Genomic DNA, 21645 nt, shown 5'->3' on the forward strand with positions numbered 1-21645 from the left:
TCGAGGAAAATATGAACAAGATTAAAAATGTAAGTAAGAAGACTTCATTCTTTAGGTGGTAAAGCCTGTGACAGTTCTATTTTTCTTTGCAGTTTCTCAGTTGCACACTGTTCCAAGAATGAAGTCAGAAACCAGTAAGATGATTTTATTTCAGAAATGCATGAAGTGGTCTTTTCTATTGCACCCCAGTGGGCAACACCCAAGCATTTGGATGTGGGAAACAAGAACTAAGCTTTGTTTCAGTGAGGGTTGAATGAGACCTGACTTCGTCAAAATGATACAGACAAATCCTAGTTGTGGTGTCATTAGCCTACTTGCAGTTCATTTTTCCCTGTTCATTATGGTTGCTGTAATTTCACAGGAGAATGAATGCATGAGGATAAAGATCCTGGGAGACTGTTACTACTGTGTCTCGGGCCTGCCTGTGTCCTTACCGGTTCATGCCAGGAACTGTGTTAAAATGGGACTCGACATGTGTGAAGCGATAAAGTAAGTATGGCATGCAAGACTTTTTTCTCCTGTGTCAAGGCTCTGCCGATACTGAATAAAGTACTATTTTGTTTTTGTGTCAGTGTCGACAGTGTGTTTACTATCTGTGATCGGATAGTTACACCTAGGCTGTAAATCTGTCTCTTGGCTTGGCACAGAGTGTATAATGAGGTTAAACCTTAGCAGATCTCCAGGAGGAGGAGAGAAAAATTGACAAGTGTAACTTGTTCTCTAATAGCCTCCTTCCTCCATAGGCAGGTGAGAGAAGCCACAGGAGTGGATATCAACATGAGGGTTGGCATTCATTCTGGGAATGTGCTTTGCGGAGTGATCGGCCTCCGGAAGTGGCAGTATGATGTCTGGTCCCACGATGTGTCCTTAGCAAACCGCATGGAGTCTGCAGGCGTACCTGGGTGAGGATCTTCCCTCTCAGTGCTGATTCACTCTCTCATCATGGTTTGCATAATTCTGCTTTACGAGTCTGGAGTTTGTGACTGTGCCATGACACAAATCTTCATAATGAGATGATAAAAATAGAACAAATGTGTACTTACTGGAGCTTTAAAATGTTCATCTTTTCCAATTCTGTTGTCAGTGGCCTATAAAGTTCTGTTCTTAGGCAAGGGACTACTTCCTGACTTCCGCTCATTGTAGAAACTCGTGTGTCTTCAGCGGTGCATTGTTGACTTAGTTAAATTATGTTGCACTAATGATGTATTTGTATGTTTAGTTAAGGAATAGATGTGCTACTGAGTTGATAAGGCAAAGCTGCACATATGCCTAGCCTTTCTGTTGATGTATTCATCAGTCCTACATGGTTTTTATATTAGCTCTATATTTACCACCCCCCAAAACCCACAGACAACTCAGAAATCAATTACAGCCTGATGAGGAACATCCAAGCAAGGAGGGTTTGGAGCTTTGGCTGTTGCATATTTTCTCTTTGTATCATTTGCCATGAGCAGAACAAACAGCCATGTGAGTGGTCCTGAGAAGACCTGATGCAAAACAGTAATACAACTTTCCATGTACTGCTTAGCAGTGCAGAGGATTTGGTCTGAGGTTGACATTCATGATGACTCTTCTAAGATGTTTTGAAGACGTCCATTGAAAAGAAATGTGGTTTATTTAAGAATACCAATATTCTGCATTTTCCTCATTTAGGGAAGTTTTTTGTTTGTTCCTATTTTCCATGTTGAACTTGAGGGCTAGAATTCAAACAAGAAACTCAATTTTGTTTCTGTTTGAGATGGTTTTGGTTTCATTTGGGGTTTCCTGGTTTGGGTTGGTTTGTTTTTGTTGTTGTTGTTCTGATAATCTACACCCAAAATGACCATGTTAATGTGTTAACAAAGAGTTTCCCTTTTTCCATTGTCAGTTGAGACCATGATTTTGTAGGTGCCTTATAGTCTTTGCAAATTAGCACTTATTAATTGAATGGCATTCATGTGGGTACATGTTTAAGCCTTAAAGTATTGATTTCTCTTGGAAAGTAATTCTAACCAGTGGCATTATAGAGTTTCTTATTCTGTGCCTCAGACAGCTTTTAATAATTTGCTTGTTACTTAATTAATTTCTGCAAAGTGATAGAAAATTATTGCATTGGTAACTGAAACTGGAGCTTGGGTAACAGTTGCAGTAGCATCCAGGTTGAGTGTTTTAGAAGTGTTGACTCAGCATGATTAAACAAGAATACAGAGTTGTGATGTTTCTATTGCTGGCAAAACAAACAACATGACTGAATGTAGCACAAAAACATACATATGTTCTGTGGTCTGGAATATCCCTTCAGCTAGTTTGGGTTGCTGTCCTAGCTGTGCTCCCTTCCAGCTTTTTTGTGCACCTGCTGTCTAGAAGAGTGTGATGGTTTGGGTGTTCCCTGCCCCCCCCCACACTTTAGAAATCACCCAGACTAGACTCAGCCAGCTCTGAGAATATAAATGAAGCTATTTGTTTACAGCTAGCACAATGTACAAGCAGATATTTACAGTATATACAGAAATATACAAGGTAAAAAAGTGATACAGGAACACAACTCCTCTCCCAGAAACCTGAGTCCCCAGGTGGGCCTCTCAACCACCCCTGCACCTTCCCCCTGCCCCTCTCAACCTTACCCCAGTCCCAAGGAAGAATAGAGGTTCAGCCAAGAGGTTAAGAAGCAAAGGTGAGTGGAGAGTGTGTTAGAGAGATGTAGTTCAGTCAGAAGCCCAGCCAGAATGAGACAAAATGGTGAGAGTGTTATCTAATGTTTTCGTTTCTTCTTCAGCAAGACTCTGAGGGGAGTAGACATCACCAGTGTTTTCCTTTCACAGCCTATGATCTAGTTCTTCTCACCAAAACATTCTAGCTATCTTCAAACTAGCACAAAGAGTATGGGGAAATAAGAAATCCTGAACTCAGGATTCTCACACTAAATCAAATACACAGCACTGTACCAGCTACAAAGAAGAAAACAAACTCTGTCCCAACTGAAGCTAGGACAGCTAATAAAAGTAGAAAGGACTAGCATAAAAGCAAAATGAAAAAGGCATTTGTGACCAGTTCTCCCTAATATATCTATGCCTGGAAGGTGAGGATATGTTATTTTGAGGCCTTTTAGCATGGGAAATGGAGTGCAGTTTGTTAGGCTTTCTCTACTAGCTTGGTAAGTGCAGTACTGCATGTTACAGCTTGCTTTTGAGAGACAGCTTTAGCAATAGCAGCTTTTGGTTATGTGCTCATCCTGGAATCCAGTAAGCATACGTAACTGCTGAGAACTCATTGACATAGCCATTTAAATTGGAAGGAAGCTGCAGTAGGATCTCAAATGTACTATGGCAGTGTGCAATGTGGAGCAGAGGAAGCTTGGGCAAATTGGAAAGGGGGGATAGTGAACAAATGTATTGCCTGTGGAGATAAGTAGAAACCCACAGAAAACTTGTTGCAGTGCATGACTGTTGTGAGGCTCAGTTCATACAGACATCATTCAGAATGCCACAGTCTCTGTGGGAGAAAATGGTGCTTTAAAGTTTTAAAATGTCAGATTTGAAGGTTTCCCTTGTCTGCAAATGGCATAATCAAGGTAACAATTGAAAAAACAGAGGTTTGAGACAATTACCATTAAACAAATAAAACCATGCATCCTCTATATTCCAGAACTCATACTTTCTACATCTAAAAGTATTTATGTGGGAAGTTACAGCCAGTGCCTCTAATTTTTGACTTCAGACAAATCTACATACAGCACAAGGAAGTAGAGGTGGACAGGACAGTGATCTCCTTGCTCTCTGTAGCTAAGCAGGAGTGCTGTACACTGTCAGCTTTCCTTCTGCAAGTGTTCTGTTCCCAGCTCTGTGCTGATGGAGTGTAGGACCAATAGCACGGTGTTCAGCCCCTGTGTGCCAAAGGAAAGTGGGTGTTTTCTAGTATATATATGCTATGAAAGATCTGCAACAAAGAACTGCAGTAAAGGATTGCAACTATGCTTTTAAGTACTGGCAGTTGTCTGCCAAAGCGTGAGAAGGCTGAAAAGCAGTAAAGTCAGCAGTGACACTTGAAATGTGAATGAAATACTTAATGTGACCTTTCTGTGTTTGGGTCTCCTCTTCTTTCCCCCTTCTCAGCCGTGTACACATCACCGAAGCAACATTAAATCACCTAGGCAAGGCTTATGAAGTAGAAGAAGGAAATGGACACCTGAGGGATCCTTACCTTGAATCCATGAATATCAAAACCTATTTAGTGGTTGATCCAAGGGTATGTCTATGTTTTTAAAGGTGTATATTTATTCAAAAATGTACATATGCTTTAAGTACTTAAGGTGGCTGTGATGCATACACCTTTTTAATTCAGGAAAAGAATTAAAAAGCATGGTATGAGTCATCTGAGTAGCTTGGACTCAGGACTTCAGATCTGAAATCACATCCTACTGTTTTATGGCATGTCCATTACCTTGAAGGTAATAAGTGTTATTCTGAAACCTCATCCATGGTCCACGTAGGTTGCGTCAAGTATGTCACTCAAACCCAGGTCAAAGAGTGAGATGAAGTTGTGAAAGAATACCTGTACTGTAAGGCCTTTTTCAGATTAAAATATTTCCTGCAAAATACTTCTGACATCATCTTCCTCACTATCTTGGATGTGAGATCCACCTTCTTTGTAAAGTGTAGAGTTAACAACTGTTGGTTGCCCCTACAGAGGCAGGTAATTGCAAACACCTGGAGTATGGCTGTTTTGAATTGGCTTGTGGCTGATGGAAACAAAGCCCCACAATGTTTTTTAAGAAAAGAATGAAAATGGTAGACTTCTTCAGAATCTTCACAGGAAGGAATAGTGTACAGCTACTTTTAATTGGCAAGAATTCAATGGCGTCTTTGGATGTTTTACGTACTGCAACCCCTCTAGCATGTGCGCAGAACATATTCTCAGAATAAGAACCCAAGTCAGTTGAAATGGTCCTTGCTCAGTAGAGGATACCTGTGAAATGTTAAAGAATGGCCAGTCAGTGATGTATTCTGTAGTTCTTCATAGACACATAAGAACATTGCTGTATACCCATATATACAGCTTAACTCTTCACCTGTGATGTTGGGATACAATCTAAAGTTGAGTCTGTCCTTTGTAGGCTCTTCTACTAACCACTGCTTTGAAATGTGCTGGCTCAGGACCTGGGAATCTTTCTTCCCAGCTGTTGTGCTGACTGCAAGGAAACTTTATCTGTTCTTAAGTTCCTATGATCTCTCTCATCGTCATAACTATGTCAGAAAATTTGAATGTTGCAGCATTACAAGTGAAGGCTTGTAAAGACAGTTGAAGCAAAATCATTGTGTCATGGTATGCTTTAGAACATGATAATTACACAAGATAAAGGAATTGAGGTTGGCTGACATGGCTGGCATGTGATTAGAATCAGCTAAATAGCTAGGTTAGATAGAGCCAGAGGACTTAAGTGCACACAGCTTCGTTTCTTTGTAATTTGTATAGTTTTCTGGGGTTTGAATGACGTTGTTTTTTCTGTTAGTCCAAACAATGCACATCAAATAATCATCTTCCTAAAACAAGAGTTAATGACGGACTGAAGATGCGAGCGTCTGTGCGGATGACACGTTACTTAGAGTCCTGGGGAGCAGCCAGGCCCTTTGCCCACCTGAACCACAGAGAAAGTGTGAGCAGTGACTCTTCAAGTTCACAAGGAAGGCGAAGAAAGGTGAGCTTTGAAACAGTAATTGACATCCTACAATTGCAATCTGCTCCTCATATCTAGGGTGTGAAACTTCCAAGTCTGACATTGTTCTTGTGGCTGCATTTCTGCTGTTACTTTTGGTATTAAACCTATATACAGAAATAAGAAGGTATCTGTGCAACAATTGTCAGCACTTAACAGTTTTCATACTCTGGCAATCTCTGGCATGCTGTCTTCAGAGTAAATCTTCAAAATAATATTTTTTTCTTAATATTGTTTTCATCTTGGGATCCTGCTTGCTACAAGTTATTTTTCAGAGAAGATAATTTATTGCAGACTCCCAATGTACTCAGTGTTTACTCAAAGTATGCAGAAAACAGAGTCCCTCTGCATGCTATTCCTACAATAGGGTTTTATCACTAAAAAAAAAAAAAAAAAGGATAAAGTATTCTTAAGATTTTTAAGATTTAAAATTTAAGAATTTTTTTTTCCCCTTTTTTCTTTTCCCCTTCCATCTACCCTTCCCAAAAGCTGAAAGATGTACATACGTCAAGCTGTGTCCCTGGATGTGCAAGAGGGCTGTGCCACTCTCTGAGGACAGATGCCTGTAGTAAATTTTGAATTAAGTATCTGCCCATTCAGACTTTTGGTGGTGATTTCCAGTCTACTTGTCTCTGCTGCTGTTAGCGATTTTAGTGTGTGGAGAAAAATACAAGGGAAGATCTGTCCAGTTACGTTCTAACATTTTTTTTCTCAGAAACTAGTCATTTGTTAAAGAAAACAACATTACTGGGAAGGTTGATTTTGATAAGTCAGTCCTTTGCGAATAAAAATCACTTGGGCAGCTTCCTGAAGTTTGTTCTCAACAGTTGTTTGCATTTACTGAGCATGTAACATACTCTTAATTCCTGATCTGATTTAGGAAATACCTTTGTGTTCCACGGGGCGCCAGAGAGCTGCTGACAGGTTCGTCAATACTTTCTCTTTTTTGATATACATCATCCTAGTCTTCTCTTGCAGTCCAGCGTACTGTAAGCATATGTTCTTCTGATTAGTTAATCACTGTGTGTATGGTTTTTCTGCATTAAGTTAAGCTAAATCTCTGGCCTTTAAAAAACTTCTCAATTCACATTATTATTGTTAGGAGACTCTAAAAGGAAGTTTCCCCTCCATTCATCTTATGGGCCTCTCAGTCACTGAGGTTGCATTTTGCTTTTTGGACTGTAGCAGGATGGAAGGGAATAGGGAAATAAGAAGCCTAAAAAGCAGTGGAAAACAAATCAAAGCACCTCATATATTGTATACACACACATATTGTAACTGTTTGTGCTTTTAGTTTTCTTGCTCATAGGTGCTGGAGTTGTTTGTAAATATTATAATGCAAAATAAATGTTAACATAATAACATATAATAAATATATTTTACAAGGTATTTGGTCAGTAGGATTGCAGTATGCCATGGTAGTGTAATGAGAAATAGGCACTACATGTAGAAATGCTTACATGGTACCTGCCTGGGTTCATAACTGGATGATTTTCATTTGTGAAACATTCATTTGGCTTGAAAACTAATGGATGCTTTGAGTAACCAGACAAATATTTAGTAAAGTGCTCGTGGATATGTATGTTTATCAGTTTGAGGAACTCTTGTTTTACTTTTCCCTGGTTGCTTACCCCACTTGTGTGCTGACAAGTACAGTCCTCCAGCCATTAATTATTTGAACAGCATTTGTGATGTCCACTTCATTTCATTCTTAGAAACTCCTCTCAGAAGGGAAGGATAGAGGAAGATATTTATGATGAAATGATGTCAACTATTGAGGGCCTCAGTTCAACCAAGTATGCAGTATTGTATTTTTTTTTATCTTCTCTTTGATAATATCCTGCATTTTTACTGTTAAGCCTAGATATAAAATTCTCAGAAAATTAGAATTTATCCTTTCTTGGTCTTTGTTTACTTATTTTAATTCCTTTTTGGCTTTAAGTTTAATGAGAGCATTACTGCATTGTTACAGCAAGAAGCCAGTGGCTGGCTTAGCTGTTCAGTGTGGCATAGTAGCACAAAACAGAGAAATTATTGCTTTGTTTCTTATGATTGTCTGAAGTAATGAGACAAGCTGCAGTGTAGGGTGGTATAGGAAGTTAATGTTTGTGTTCTGCTTATTAAAATAAGTGAAAACAGTTTGAAGGTTAGTAATAAAATTGCTTCAGTGTCTTTATTGGTAATTGGTCTGTCAGTAGCAGGTGGTGCCTTTGGCATTTTATTTGCATTTAAAAGCATGCAAAGACAGGGTTTTGTTTGCTGGTTTAATTTAAAATACAATATTTAAATTCCTATCAAATGTAAACCAGTGAATTTGAGAAGAAAAAGCTTTCACCTCAATTATACCAAGGTTGTTAACTCTGTGCTTTGGTTGTTCTTCGTGTTTTTTAGGGGAAGTATTTAGAGGCTGTGAGCTAACTCTAAGATCTGCTATTATACTTTCCTATTTGCAAACCTTAGGGAAGGTCTGGGGTTTGATTTTGCACATAAATGGCAGATGCTGCTGTCTATGACAGTGTTCTGCATCTATCAGCTGCATGAAAACATAACTACTTATATGTTATGCTACGAAACAGAAAGACTTTGCAGAGCTGTAATATATGTGTAAAACAGTGACGCTTACCCTCCATTCTGCAGAACCTCAAGTACATCAATGCTTTTGTGTTGCCTCCTTGCCCTATTTCACACACTTTGTAACACATCTCTCTAAATGCAGTCCCTGGTGTGGCAAATCAGATGACTTCTGTGGATTTTCACTGATTTTTGCAGATCCTGGTCTTGAAAAAGAGGTTGGTAAAAGCAAAATAATCCTTTTTTTTTTGGTCTTTGATTTGCGCTTCAGAGCAGCACAAGAATGTATTTGAAACTCTTTTCTTGTATTTTGAGTTGGTCATTCTTCCTTCAGAATGCAAATTCTGTTGATTGAAGATTGACTCTATTCTTGCCATAAGAGAGTTAGAAGGAGTTTGGCAGCCTTACTATATAAGAACTTCTCTCACAAATGAGATTTTATTTTTTTAAATGGAAGTATTTCTGCACCCACTTTGCCTTCTGTGGTTCTTTCATTGCAATTCTGATTAAGTTATTAGGTACAGTGTACTATTTCTTTATATATAAAATATAGCTTGTTTAATTTACTGTACTGTAGTGTACTCTGTAGTTTCTGGGCATGTGTATATCTATGTTGCTTTTTGTATAAGGATTTTGAATGGAGTCATCTGAGAAGTGCTGATTTATACAGGTAGTAGATTTCTCTCTCGATTTGAAATTATCCTTTGGACTGGGCTGATTCTCTTGATAGATGTTCAAGTGAATTTGATGTTCTTCTTTCTTTTGTTCTAGTTCTGTGTATGCCTCTAGAAGTAGAGAGTACATTTGCAATTATCTGTCATCAAAAAATGTAACAGAGTTGTAGAAACCCCTGTATTTATCCTTAAGATTTATTCTATGCTGTTTCAGTATCGCACCATTCCTATTCTGAAACTGAAGAGTTACTTCGCCTGTGCCAGTTTTGTGTTCCTCTGTATATTCCTGGTACAGATGTTTATAATGCCAGCGTAAGTGTCAGTGCTTTAATAATTTATCATTCTAATTAACCAATAGCTAAAATGAAACTTGTGTATATGAAACTTTCAAGTCTTTTAGAGTACATAGGAATTTACATTTAAAAAGCAGACACCTCTTAGGATTAATCTACCCCTTAATAAAGGAGTGCATTTGTGGTGTTAGCATAAGAACCTAGATAGCTGTATGAAAATGAAGTAGAAAAATTCCTGTAATATTGTGTTTGTTTAGCACACACAGGGGGATGGTCTGTTAAGTGAGAAATACTGTGTTAAGAGAAGTGTTGAATGTAAGCACATGGAGTGAGCAATGGGAAAATGAGGTTAGCTGGTTAATTTGCTCAGGCGTCATTTTGTCTGTAGAGATACATGGAGAGAACTTAGAGGTTCTCATACCTCTGACAAAGTGTGTGTTTGATTTATGGCATATTTGGTGTTTTTTAGTGGCTGTTATTTGTTCTGTGTGATTGTTGTGATAGACTAGTGGCTCAGGCTTTCAGCAAGGAATGGAATATCTTACATCAGAATTTGTGCAACAGAACAACAATAACCTGTGCAATGTTACGGTCACCCAGTGCTATTGTGAGAAAAATGCTATCTAAATTCAGAGCAACATTAGTCTGGATTGAGTTCAGAAACTTTTTTCCATTTAACATTTTTTTTCATGCTTTCTCTTCTGTTCAGAACTGTGAAACTAGGAATTTCCTTTGGCATCGTTGCAGTCACCATTGTCCTTGTGCTGTTTGTGTGCTTTGCTGACAAATGCATGGTAAGTTTATGATTAAACAAAATTTCTTATTTTCAAAGGGGGATGGATGTAATTCTGCAGCTTGGTGTATCTTTTTGGATGGTGAATGATGCTGCTCATTTCAATAGTAGTCCTAGGAGACTTGAACCTCAGGCTACCAGAAGATTTCACTGCCTGAAACAGAAATTCATGTCCGAAAATCTCACTGTTATTACTTGGGTGCCTGAATAGATCAATAGAAGGGAGGAGGACAATAAAACACCTGCCGAGTTTGTCTTTAACAGTAAATTTGGTTCTAAATCCTGATATTTATTATACTGGAAACAATATTAAAATTAAAAAAAAGTTTGAATGCATGATTAGTTTTTCATAATCATTTATAAAGCCCCATGAAAATTGCAAACATATGAATAATTTATTGGCAGCAATTTCATGGCTGATAGAATTCCAAATTCACCATTACATCAATTAGGACACTTGGCACTTTTAGTTCCTTTTTCTTTGCATTATTAAATGCAATTACCACTTAAAATACATAGTGACACAGAAACAGTCTGTAGTGACATAGAATTCAGTGATATGAAATAAAATCCTTCTCCAGTCCAACAGCTGGAACTAGGTGATCCTGGCGGTTCTTTCCAACCCTGACTGATTCTGTGATTCTCACTATCTGGAGGCAGGGGTGGAAGGAGGGAGTGGATTTTAGACTTCCTCACAGTCAGCTAGACGAAAGGTGAGAGGGAGTCCTGAATTTCTGGTGGGAGCATGCTGCCATCATGCTGTTTTCAGAGTGGTGATAGTGGTCTGCCAGGGAAACAGACACAGAAAGAAATGATCTCTTCCAGAGTCAGATTCAGCTTGTGTAAATGGGGGAAAAAATAACTGGGATTGTGTATCTGGGATAAAGTTTTTTTATTAATTTAAAAGTACAGTTAGCATGTATGGATTTTATGCATGGTTTTTAAAGAGAGAGATAAATATGTGTGTGTATGTGGCTATGTGGAGACAGAGAGGTGTGCGGTATACATGCACATATGGTATCTGCATATGTAAAAACACATGGAGAAAAGGAAAAAGAAAATTCCAAGATAGGAATGACATCAGACTTTGGCTTTACATTGGGAGTGTTTTGGTATGGCATCCTTAAATGATGCTTGCAGTTGTCATAAGAATATGCTTTATGAGGTATTTTTCTCTTTAGTGACAAATGGAAGATGTAAGGAGAGCAAGAAAGGGACCATCTGTAACTGGTTTGGATTTAGTGATCTGAAAGTGTATTTCCAGGTATAATGTTACAGCTCTGTAACTGAAAAATACAACATAGGTTATCTCATTTTTAGTAATCTTTTCCTAGAACTTTCAGTCACATCCTAATTTTGTATTTTCAAAGCAGAACATCAGAATGTTTCAGCACCCAGGTTCTCTGAAGCCAGGAAGCATTATCTCTGTTGCCAGTTGTGGAAAAGCATTAGGCTGAATGAGTAGTTTCAGAGTTTGAAATTAGGATTTCACTCCTGGCACTCTCCCCCAGATTCAGAAATATTCCTTTCCATGTATCCAAGCGTTATCCACGTTGCTGAAACACTGATTTTGTTTACAGAAGAGCTACTCTGAGCAGTGGCCTTTCCTGCGCCATCTTTGTGCCATCTCGGAAAAGGCGGAAACCATGCCTTTGCTTAGGCTTCCTCTAGCAGTCATCACTATAGGGGCCTTGCTGATTATAGCCATTTTTAATTTGGTAAGTAATCACATTATTCTGGGACCATCTTGTTACATCAATTTAAGTAGCTTTTTATCGAGCTGTGCTTTTTATTACTGTTTCTGGTATTTGCAGTGTGAGTTGATTTACATGAGGAGAGCTCGTGATGTTCAGTAAAAGCATTAAAATGGAAAGCTCCCAGTTTGTAGAGCTCAAAGTACACGTGACAGACCTGAGTTCTAGCATACACCACCTTTTCTTGCTTTCAAGGTGGCATTTGCAATTACTATCATCAGTAAGATGGTTTTCCCTTTTTTTTCTTTTTGTACTGTGTTTGGCTGCAGCAGGTAGAAGTTTTGAGCAGTTCACTGTGCTGTTGTCTAGTAGCTAGTAATAATGCAGCTAGTGGGGAGGAATATAGTTTTAGTTTAGCTCTATTTTAAATCCAAAGCCACTGTGGGCAGCTACTGCTAGAGCAGGACGTAAATAGTATCAGTCTTTAGTTGCACCTTCACTACATACATTTGAAAAACAACCCTCTGGTGTAACCTCATGCTCAGGACCACTCCACTGCGTGTGGTGGTTGGGTTTTAGTTTTCTGTTGTTGTTTAAACAAGCTTTAAGTGGTGCATAATGTTAACAGTAAAACCTATCTGATAGCTAGCTATTGGAAGTGATGTTCTTCTAATACACATGCCAGTCTTCTGATGCCATGTAGAGTTTTAATTCTGGGAGCTATACTGCAGAAAATGATTAATTTTCTTCTGTAAAGTTGTTTTTCTGCTAGCTGAGGTCCTTAAGTTGACTCACAGTGGTGTCACATGAACACCACCAGAGACAGCCTAGAAGAAAACAGGAACAGAGGGTGTGAGACAGAACCACATGTTTATCTCAGTTGGCTGTTAAATTAACATAACCATAATGTGAAAATCTACCCCAATTTTAACAATAAATAAATACTTCACAACTTTAACCTTGTGTATGTATATTTTTAATGGGATGTATACCAACATCTATATTGCAGCAGCTCTGAAAGGGCAGACAGATCAGGACACGTTGTATTATATATGGAGAGAAAAAAAAAAGGGAAATTAATGACTGCTTGCTAATAAGTTTGTATGATATTTGTTTGGTTTCCCCAATAAATCAAGACTACAGAAAAGAACAAACCTGCAAACTCTACTGGACTCAATGACCTGTGTGCTACCACCTATGTGAGTAGAGTGCTGCTTCAGTTCTAAGCCTGGAGTGAAATCAGTTTTGGGTGGCTGCATTTTGATACTTTTTTATCTTTATAAGAAGAAAGAGCTTTTAAAGCTTACTCATGCCATGGAGTAGTTCTAGGGATATTTTCTGTTGTCAACTATGGCTTTACTGTGCAACTTTTAGAGATTTTTGAAAGTCTGGAGTATTTGTGGATAAAGCTGAACTCTTAGCATATTTTGGTTACTCAGCACCTTTGAAAGTTGTTCTCTAGCTTTTCCCCAGGGATAGATTCAGTGTTTACTAATGACACAGAAGTATTGTTTCTGAGAGTTTATTTTTTTTAGCTCTTAAATTACAAAGCAGCATTCTATTTTGTGATCATCCAAACATTTGGCATGCTTCTTTGTCATGTGTGTGCCCCTTTAGATGGTGGCCATGATTTTGAACAAAATGCAGCAAACTATATGAGGACCCTTTAATTCAAGCCCCTATGACAAATGATAAACTACACATGTATACTATGTACAGTGTATTCATCTTGTAATTTTCTGTTCTTGCATGTTTGTCCATCAGCCCTTTGGAAACACAACTCAGTCCTTTGTTGAGGAAACTGTAAGTAGTGAGTAGGTGTTATTTTAAACCCCAGATGTTTGAACATTTTATATGTATTACTGATAACTGGCGAGCTCTGCTGCCATGTAAAGCATGGCTTTTTTGATATCTGACATCAAAGTTCTTCATGAAATCAAGATGTTCCAGGTGCTGTTGATGTAGGGCTTTGCACTCTTTTGATATGTTAGACTGAAAAGTATATCTAAAACTTTATGAAAAAAGCTGTAGAAGAGGGTGATGATTGTTTGAGTTAGAGATGTACTTGAAAGCATCCCAGTAAGGCATCTTGATAGTGAAAGGGCTCAAATGGCCCACAGACCTGTGTCAGCATTCTCTACATAGTGGTTTCTTTCTCAGAGGTTTGGCTTTAGGATGATGACTCTGAACATCCATTACGTTTTGGGGGTTAGACCCTATGCCTTTAGGATGACAGAGTTGGTATAATAAGATGCTGTATAGCAGAATCTTTAACTGTTTGGCTAAGAGTCTCCTAGATCTGTGCTATTACAGGTGAAAGCCTGTGCTTTGTACATACAGAGAAATAAGCTCTTGAGCAGAAGCTGAGGTAATTGTGGAATTGTTTTGTAGAGCAAAGTATGCTAGCTCAGTGTCATATACCTGTGCCTGCTACTGCAGGGAGCAATCCTGTCTGCATGGGGCACTTCATATCACATGACAGTTTAATGCTGCCAGCTGCATGCTGATCTCTGATTCCTCGGGGAGATTTTTTCAGTGATTCTGCTAGATAATGGCTTAAGCTAAGTAGTGCTTATTGTTGTCAAAGTTCTTATGAGAGAGCTTACATGTGGGGGAGATGGGTATCTGGTGTCTGCTTAAAGTTGCAAAACCTACTTTAGGTTAGTCTTGAATTTTAAATAATTGCTTAAATTAACAGATTTCTGAAGTTAAATTCTCAACACTCAGTTTTTATGTGGTACTGCTCATGTTGGTGTGATGCCTTTTGTTTAGCTTTTTGTATTTCACAGAGTAAACTTCAAGGTATTAAGCTCAGGTTTTTAGTGCAATGAAAAATAAAACTATAATTAGCAAGTGATTGTAATTTCTATTTTAAATTGCAACAATCATGAACTTAGAGCATTTGTTGTGGTTTGAAAGTCTCTTATGGATAAAACCTGCTCTTTAAATTCCTTGTTCACAGTATTACACCTACTGCTGCATACTGGGCTTCATCGCGTGCTCAGTGTTTCTTCAGATGAGCTTCGAACTCAAAGTTCTCCTCCTGTCCATCGCTGTGACTGTTTACCTCATCATTTTTAATACCCTGCAGTACAGAAACTTAAGCTTTAGTGGCAACAATACCAGGTGCAGTGTAAAGGTTCTTGTAATTGACAATAATGTTTCATTAAAGGAGGTAGATTTCTGTGCATTTATTGTGTAAGCATACAAATGTTGTATTCTTCTTCCCCTCCCTTTCCCTTCCGAGTCTTAAAACATGTTGGTTTTCTTAAAGGACAAAGATAACTTTGTATTGCCCTCTTGATTTCAGGCTTTTCATCAAAGATCCAAGGATTACGACTAACTTATATCTGGTTCTGTTTTACATAACCCTAATTTTGCTTGCAAAACAGGTATGTATTTAAAAAGCAAAAGGTTATCTCTCTCACTTGCAGCAAGGTGATTTTATTTATTGAAACTGCTCTAGGAATTAGTATATTTTTTTAATTATCTTGTGCTTTAGTTGTAGATAATCTTGTGCTTTAGTTGTAGATAATGTATTTACTTGTGTTTAGTTATAGATAATGCAAAATATTTTACTGTGAAAGGGTGGGAACATTTTTATATTTTTAAATAGCATTTGTATTACGGGAGTCAGAACTAGCAATTTCTTCCAGTTTGAATTTATCTGTATTTATATGTGAATATTCTGCCTAAAGCAAGGCAGTAATTCAAGGTAAAAATAATCAGCACATTATTAAACTGTTGTTTTGGTAAATACACCTGGTGATACCCAAATGTTTATTCATACAGACTGCTTTGTATTTTTCTGGCCTTTGCTCTCAAAACGTATTTTTATTATAGCTATGTAGGCTCAAAAGGCCTTGAGGAAATTTTATTGCTGCTCTACTTTTTGAATAAATTGACTAATATTTTCAGTGATAAGTTATCTAGATTTAGCTGGTGATATTTGGTGCCTTTGCAGATTGACTATTACTGCCGACTGGATTGTCTGTGGAAGAACAAGTTCAAAAAAGAGCATGAGCAATTTGAAACTATGGAGAATGTTAATAGGCTTTTGCTGGAAAATGTACTTCCAGCACACGTTGCTGCCCACTTCATTGGTGAAAAACGAAATGAGGTATGCTGCACTTCTGTGGCAGAACATCATGCTAAGAAGCACACAGGAGACTGTAGGGTTCTGTACTCTTTGTATCCCAAGACCTTTGTAAACCCATGAGTATGATACTGAGATGGCTTGGAAAAAATGTAGACTTTTAGTGTCAGTCTCTGAAATCTGCTTTCAAAGTTGATAGTTCAGCTTTGCAACACAGTTTGAGGTTGGCAAATATTTAAAAAGGATTTAGAGCACTCCAAAGACCATCTTTTACAACAGCAGACAGGCTTCCTTTTAAGGAACTTTGTTGGGGAACAAATAGTATCTCCTTGGTAACAACCCCAGTGAGAAGTTCATCGATCATGACAGCAGTGTGGCTCTGCTGTGTCATCAAAGTAAATATTGCCATAGTAAGCACCAGAAGACTGGCAGTGTCCAGAATAGATGAGATTTTTTAAGGTTCATAAATAACTCAGCTCTTCCTCTGGCATATCAACTTTGTTCATGTTTCTGATAAAGTGAGAGCTGCCCACTGATAAGCACAGTAGGTGACTTTGTAGGAAAACTGTAGTTTGAATGATGATTATGAAACACAGTCATAGTTTTGAATGCCTGTAGTGAAAAGTGACTAGTGACAGTGTGTGAATATGTTGTTTTCCTGTAGGACTGGTACCATCAATCTTACGACTGTGTCTGTGTCATGTTCGCATCAGTGCCGGATTTTAAGGTGTTTTATACTGAATGTGATGTCAATAAGGAAGGCCTGGAATGCTTGCGACTGTTAAATGAAATCATTGCTGATTTTGATGAGGTAATTAGCTTCTGGCAAAAAGAGATTGGCTTACCTACTTACTGCAAGAGAAAATGTTTTACTGTGTCTGAGAGGTGTAGGAATAAGGGGGGAGATGTTATGCTGAACAAATGTTTTGAGTTCAGCCTCACAGTTTTGAAAGATATATTCCCACCTGGTGGGGCTCTTCCATCACATCATCTAGGGTTTCAGTAGCATGGTTTCATAATCCTGAATCTCAGAACTTTATTTCAGTGCTTAGGCACTTTATTGCTGCTATGAGCTGGTAGAGCGTAACTGTGAACTAATGCTCTGTGTACTTGGTCTAACCTATATGTATTAGGTAGTATTCCTAGAAGTGTTTAATGCTTGTTGTAGACATTGAAATACAGCGTTCAAGTCTCAAGTCTCTTCCTTCCCTTCCAACAGCTCTTGTTAAAACCTAAATTTAGTGGTGTTGAAAAGATAAAAACCATTGGAAGCACTTACATGGCAGCAGCTGGTCTCAGCGTTACACCAGGCCAAGAGAACAACCAGGTACGTTGCCTGACACCTGCCTTTGCTGTTCTGTCTCTGTAGGTTCATCTCATAGTAACAGAATGTAACATGATATGAAAGGGAGAGTGAATCACCATTAGTGACTTTCTGAATTGTGGGGAAAAAAAGTATTATCTCCTGATGATTTCACTATTCATCTCCTAGTTCCTTTTTTTTTTCTTGATCAGATATTAAAGTCTGTAACCCCTGCTTGCTTATAACATCTTTAATTTTTATTCTGCTAGCTTAATATTTCTAGATGCAGAGCAAAATAGCTCTAAAAACAGGTAAATCAAAGAATGGCTGCCAAAGAAAGGACTGTCTCAGAACTGGACAGTAAGCTTTTTGTCATGCCTGAGAACTGGCACAAAAAGAGATGCTCAAGTGCCACATTAGAGCGGAATCTGAAACTATTTGTCATCCACAAGAATTGAAACCAGTTTCTGTACTCAGACTGATTTCACAGTAGCAGGTTTTTGTGTATGATGCACATATGTAATACATACAAAACACAGGAAATGAAATCTGAAATGCTAAATGACAGACATAAATTCATTATAAAATTGGAGGCTTGTCACCTGTTAGCCATTTCAGTCTGTTTCTAAGTACAATGGGAGTGTTTGTTGAATTGTGCAATTCTGCAGTGTGTGAGGAGCGGTCACATACACTTCAAAATCCATTATTCTCTAGTAGTACTGGTTTGGAATAGTTGTCTGATAGCTGCCTTTGCTGTAATTTGATGATCGATGTGCCTTGTGATTTGCGTAGGACAAGGAAAGACAGCATGCTCACATTGGGATAATGGTGGAATATGGAATTGCCTTGATGAGTAAGCTGGATGGCATCAACCGACATTCCTTTAACAACTTCCGCTTACGTGTTGGTAAGTTCACTTTGTGAAGAACACAAGCTCTGCAGCTCCAGAAGAGTGGCAGATGAGAGAGGATGACTCGAGCGAACTGCTGGGTGCTGCAGAGTTCTTCTGAACACCCAACACAGCATTGGGCTGCTTATGAAATGCTGAGTGCCTGGGGGTAGTGCTGTCAGCTCCTTCATGGGTGGGCTTTCCTAATCGCTGGAGTGAGCAAAACAAAGCCTGCTGCTGGATGAGTTTGGTGGAAAATTATAGGTGTGGACAGAGAGGGAGGTACCCTGTTGCTAACTGTTGAGTAAAGGCAGTATTGTCAGTATACAAATGTTGGTTTCTATATATTAAAGGTAGAAAAGGAAAAGCTTTGCTTTGCAGTGCTCTTTGACCTAGCTGTTTCTCAGGCTTCCCATTCTGCAGTGAGTCACTTGACATCTCCCGAGCCCCAGCACTGGTGTTTATAGACCAGTGAGGATGCCAATTGCTAGAAACATGTCACAAGGTGTTTTTTTTAACATGAAGCTCATGACTTCTGATGGATAATGAAGATAGACACCAAAAATCTTCCTAGTTCAGTAGTGACACGTGCTTCTGTTTATCCTAAGGAATAAATCATGGCCCTGTGATTGCTGGTGTGATTGGCGCCCGGAAACCTCAGTATGATATCTGGGGCAACACTGTTAATGTTGCTAGCAGAATGGAGAGCACAGGGGAGCTGGGGAAAATCCAGGTAAGAAATTATTTCTAATTCTGATTTCTTTTTTTAAACGTGAATAAGTCAGAAAAAAAATTCTAAGAGTTTCTAATTTTATTTTATTTTTCCCCCACAAACAGGTCACAGAGGAAACAAGTAAAATACTACAGGAGTTGGGATATTCGTGTGAGTGCAGGGGACTCATTAATGTCAAAGGCAAGGGAGAACTGAGGACTTACTTTGTTTGCACTGAGACTGCCAAATTCCAAGGTATGGGACTGAACTGAGGCTGCCATGAAGTTAGTCAAAATAGAAATTCCTCCCTTCTGTGAAGACTTTGGATTTCCCTCCTTATGTGAAGGACTTCATTCTAAAACCACATGTGTACTTACCCCTCCTATTTCTCCTGCATCTCAAGAGAATGACATTTGAATTTGTTTGAAAGAAGTTCTGAAAAGTACCCACCAAATATACAACAGTCTGAAAAACACTTCATGTTCCTGAAATGATCTGAGGATTTTCCTGGAACTGCCAGGAAGCATTGTTGGTTAGTTCCTTTCCTTACCTGCACTGTGGGAGGCCTACCCCTCCAGTACCCATGCAGGCAGATGCACTGCAGAACTCTTCACCATGTTAAACCACTCTGCTGAGTTGTTCCCTGACATACCTGCTCACAGCATTGTCTTTGTCACAGACATGCCAGGGGATGCTCTGAACACTGCATCTCCTGCTTTTAATGCAAAACAGACCTCACAGCAGAAGGTGGCTGAAAAATGGAAAGAGGAATGCAAGTGAACTCCAGTATATTGTGTGGTAATTGTGCTGAGCTCCTTTGGAAAAAAAATTGCAGAATATCACATCACTTTTTTTATTTTCTCCTCCTCCATAGCAGTACCTTGTACTGGGGCAAATGTTTTGATGACCAACAGCTGTTCAGAAATAACTTCTATCTAGTTCAGAGTGTTTACATTTATATTAGATGTTCTCTTTGTATTTCTGTGCCTCTGTTTAGTATCTGCACGCACACTTTATGCAGTCACGTATGAGAATTCCTCTAAAGTTCTGGCTTTAAATGTGAAAACCCAGACTGGATCTGGAAGAGCACTGGGCACTGATGCCCTTTATACAGCTCACTTGTTTTAGAGAGTCTTTTACAACTTGTACTGCTGGCACCTGATGGGAGCTCTGCATGCTGACTGCTTTCTTGAGAGCACTTAGGGGAGAAAAAGTAATCTGCTTGGAGACTGGAGAACAGAGCTAAGAAGACAGTGTTAGAAACAGTAGCAGGTACTGTATAAACAGAACTGCATCTGAGTTGGGGCTTGGTTTTTTTTCTGTTTGCATTTCTTTGTCTAGCTGGTTTATTGTGTAGCTTTTAAAGGCAATGCAGTTCATAAAACAAACTGGTTTTGAAAGCTACAAAAAATGTATGGAAAAAAACAACGGAAATGTTTCAGCAGAGCCTCAATACTGAAAGTAGGTACATAGAGCATTAGTGAGAACACCATGGAGATTGACTTGCTCTAAGTTAGTTTCAGTTGTAGTTTGTTAGCTGTTAAAGGCTTTTGCTAATTAAGTAGCACTTTTCTACGTACTGCAACCACTTATCAGTTTTCTGTTGGTGGCAGTGATGGTATTTTGTAAGGCTAATGTCTTGTGCCCAATTGCATGTATTAAATAAGGGTGGATTCCTCTTGGCATATGACTAAAGGGCACAGAGCTGAAGGACTCCCACCATCTGTTTTGGTAAGACTTACCTTTCTACAAACAAAGCATTTACTAGTATCTCTGGGTTTGGTACAAACCCATCCTGGCAAAGTGTTGAACAAGCAATCCTCCATGTCACTGCCACTTTCTAATTACTGTGTAATTTCTTTAGAAGGTAAGTGACTATGTTTCAAGACAGGAACAAATTTAGTATTGTCCAACTGTGGATTCAAAATTGTGCTTATAGCTTTTGTTGATTTGGTAGGTCAAAACTGTGTGTGGTGTATCTCCAACAGAAAATAGTATTTGAAAACCTGTTTGAGGTTGTCTGGTTCATGTGCGGACTCTGCTGAAGAAGAAAGTTTCATACTTGGTGTCTTGTCAGTATAAGGTCAGTGTTGTAGTTGAATAAACTTTCAGCTTTTGTTACTCTTGTATGTTGTGTATTTGTAATAGCAGATGCTCAGCAAGCATCTGTTCTGGGGTATTTATTGTTTTATAAGGACCATACAGGTGTCAAAGGCTCTCTCTCAGCAGTCTCTGATGTCGTATGTTAGGTGAGGTGACTATTTGCCTTGTGACTGTGTTTAGAGAAGTGTATTATGCTGATGGAGCTGGCTCTGAAGTCTCTGGTCACAGATCTAGTAGAACATAGATGTAGGTTATCTGTAGAGGAGAATTTGCTGTCTGTAACAACACTTTGAAATGGTTTTGTTTACATTATGTTGCCTTGCTTGGATGTTAACTTCAACTTAACCTTCTTTTTCCAGAAGTGGTATAAAAAGCTGAAGCTTTTAAACTGGAAGAAGTGGGGTTTGTTATAGTTTTGAAAGGACATTATACACTTCCAGTGCTCACTCGGTGTCAGTGGACTGTGCAAGGCACACCTGGAGAAGTCAGACACTGTCTAAGGAAAAGGGGGGTTCTATCTGGGATGGCTTTCTGACTTCTCATCAGAACTGGAACCATTGTAATGAGAGCTATATTCAACCACAGACAAAGCTCAACCTAAGAAGCAAATGTATTTAAATAGCTGTTTTCAGCAGTCCTTTTGAGTGCAAACTGTGAAATTTAAGACTGAGGAAATAGCTTGTTAGAAAAACTTTCCTTACAGCATTACTGTTTTCTTAAACTGAAAAAATGGCACTGTATCTGATTCAAAGAGCTAACGTCTTGAATTAGCAATCTGTTTTAAGGAACTTTGGTTTTTATCATTAAATAAAAAAACTTCTGAAA

At 38.6% G+C, this 21645-nt stretch overlaps 1 protein-coding gene across 4 annotated transcripts in view; it reads left to right on the top strand.

Moving 5' to 3' along the window:
* The window catches only part of ADCY7 (adenylate cyclase 7), a 59125-nt gene extending 37480 nt beyond the window's left edge, over positions 1 to 21645 (top strand). For 3 of the 4 annotated variants that reach the window (XM_064160352.1, XM_064160351.1, XM_064160354.1), the window contains exons 9-28: positions 362 to 489; positions 744 to 902; positions 4092 to 4224; positions 5489 to 5674; positions 6573 to 6616; positions 7408 to 7488; positions 8409 to 8481; positions 9152 to 9249; positions 9940 to 10024; positions 11604 to 11741; positions 12854 to 12916; positions 13482 to 13520; positions 14680 to 14843; positions 15028 to 15109; positions 15682 to 15837; positions 16478 to 16624; positions 17033 to 17140; positions 17909 to 18023; positions 18614 to 18738; positions 18843 to 21645. In XM_064160352.1, coding sequence (XP_064016422.1) covers positions 362 to 489; positions 744 to 902; positions 4092 to 4224; positions 5489 to 5674; positions 6573 to 6616; positions 7408 to 7488; positions 8409 to 8481; positions 9152 to 9249; positions 9940 to 10024; positions 11604 to 11741; positions 12854 to 12916; positions 13482 to 13520; positions 14680 to 14843; positions 15028 to 15109; positions 15682 to 15837; positions 16478 to 16624; positions 17033 to 17140; positions 17909 to 18023; positions 18614 to 18738; positions 18843 to 18989 — 2271 coding nt within the window. In that variant the 3' untranslated portion in view covers positions 18990 to 21645. The remainder of the gene's footprint in view (positions 1 to 361; positions 490 to 743; positions 903 to 4091; positions 4225 to 5488; positions 5675 to 6572; positions 6617 to 7407; positions 7489 to 8408; positions 8482 to 9151; positions 9250 to 9939; positions 10025 to 11603; positions 11742 to 12853; positions 12917 to 13481; positions 13521 to 14679; positions 14844 to 15027; positions 15110 to 15681; positions 15838 to 16477; positions 16625 to 17032; positions 17141 to 17908; positions 18024 to 18613; positions 18739 to 18842) is intronic. The other variant, XM_064160355.1, reaches the window with a different exon arrangement.

Source organism: Pogoniulus pusillus, chromosome 20, assembly GCF_015220805.1.
Source record: "Pogoniulus pusillus isolate bPogPus1 chromosome 20, bPogPus1.pri, whole genome shotgun sequence".
Classification (NCBI taxonomy): Eukaryota; Metazoa; Chordata; class Aves; order Piciformes; family Lybiidae; genus Pogoniulus; species Pogoniulus pusillus.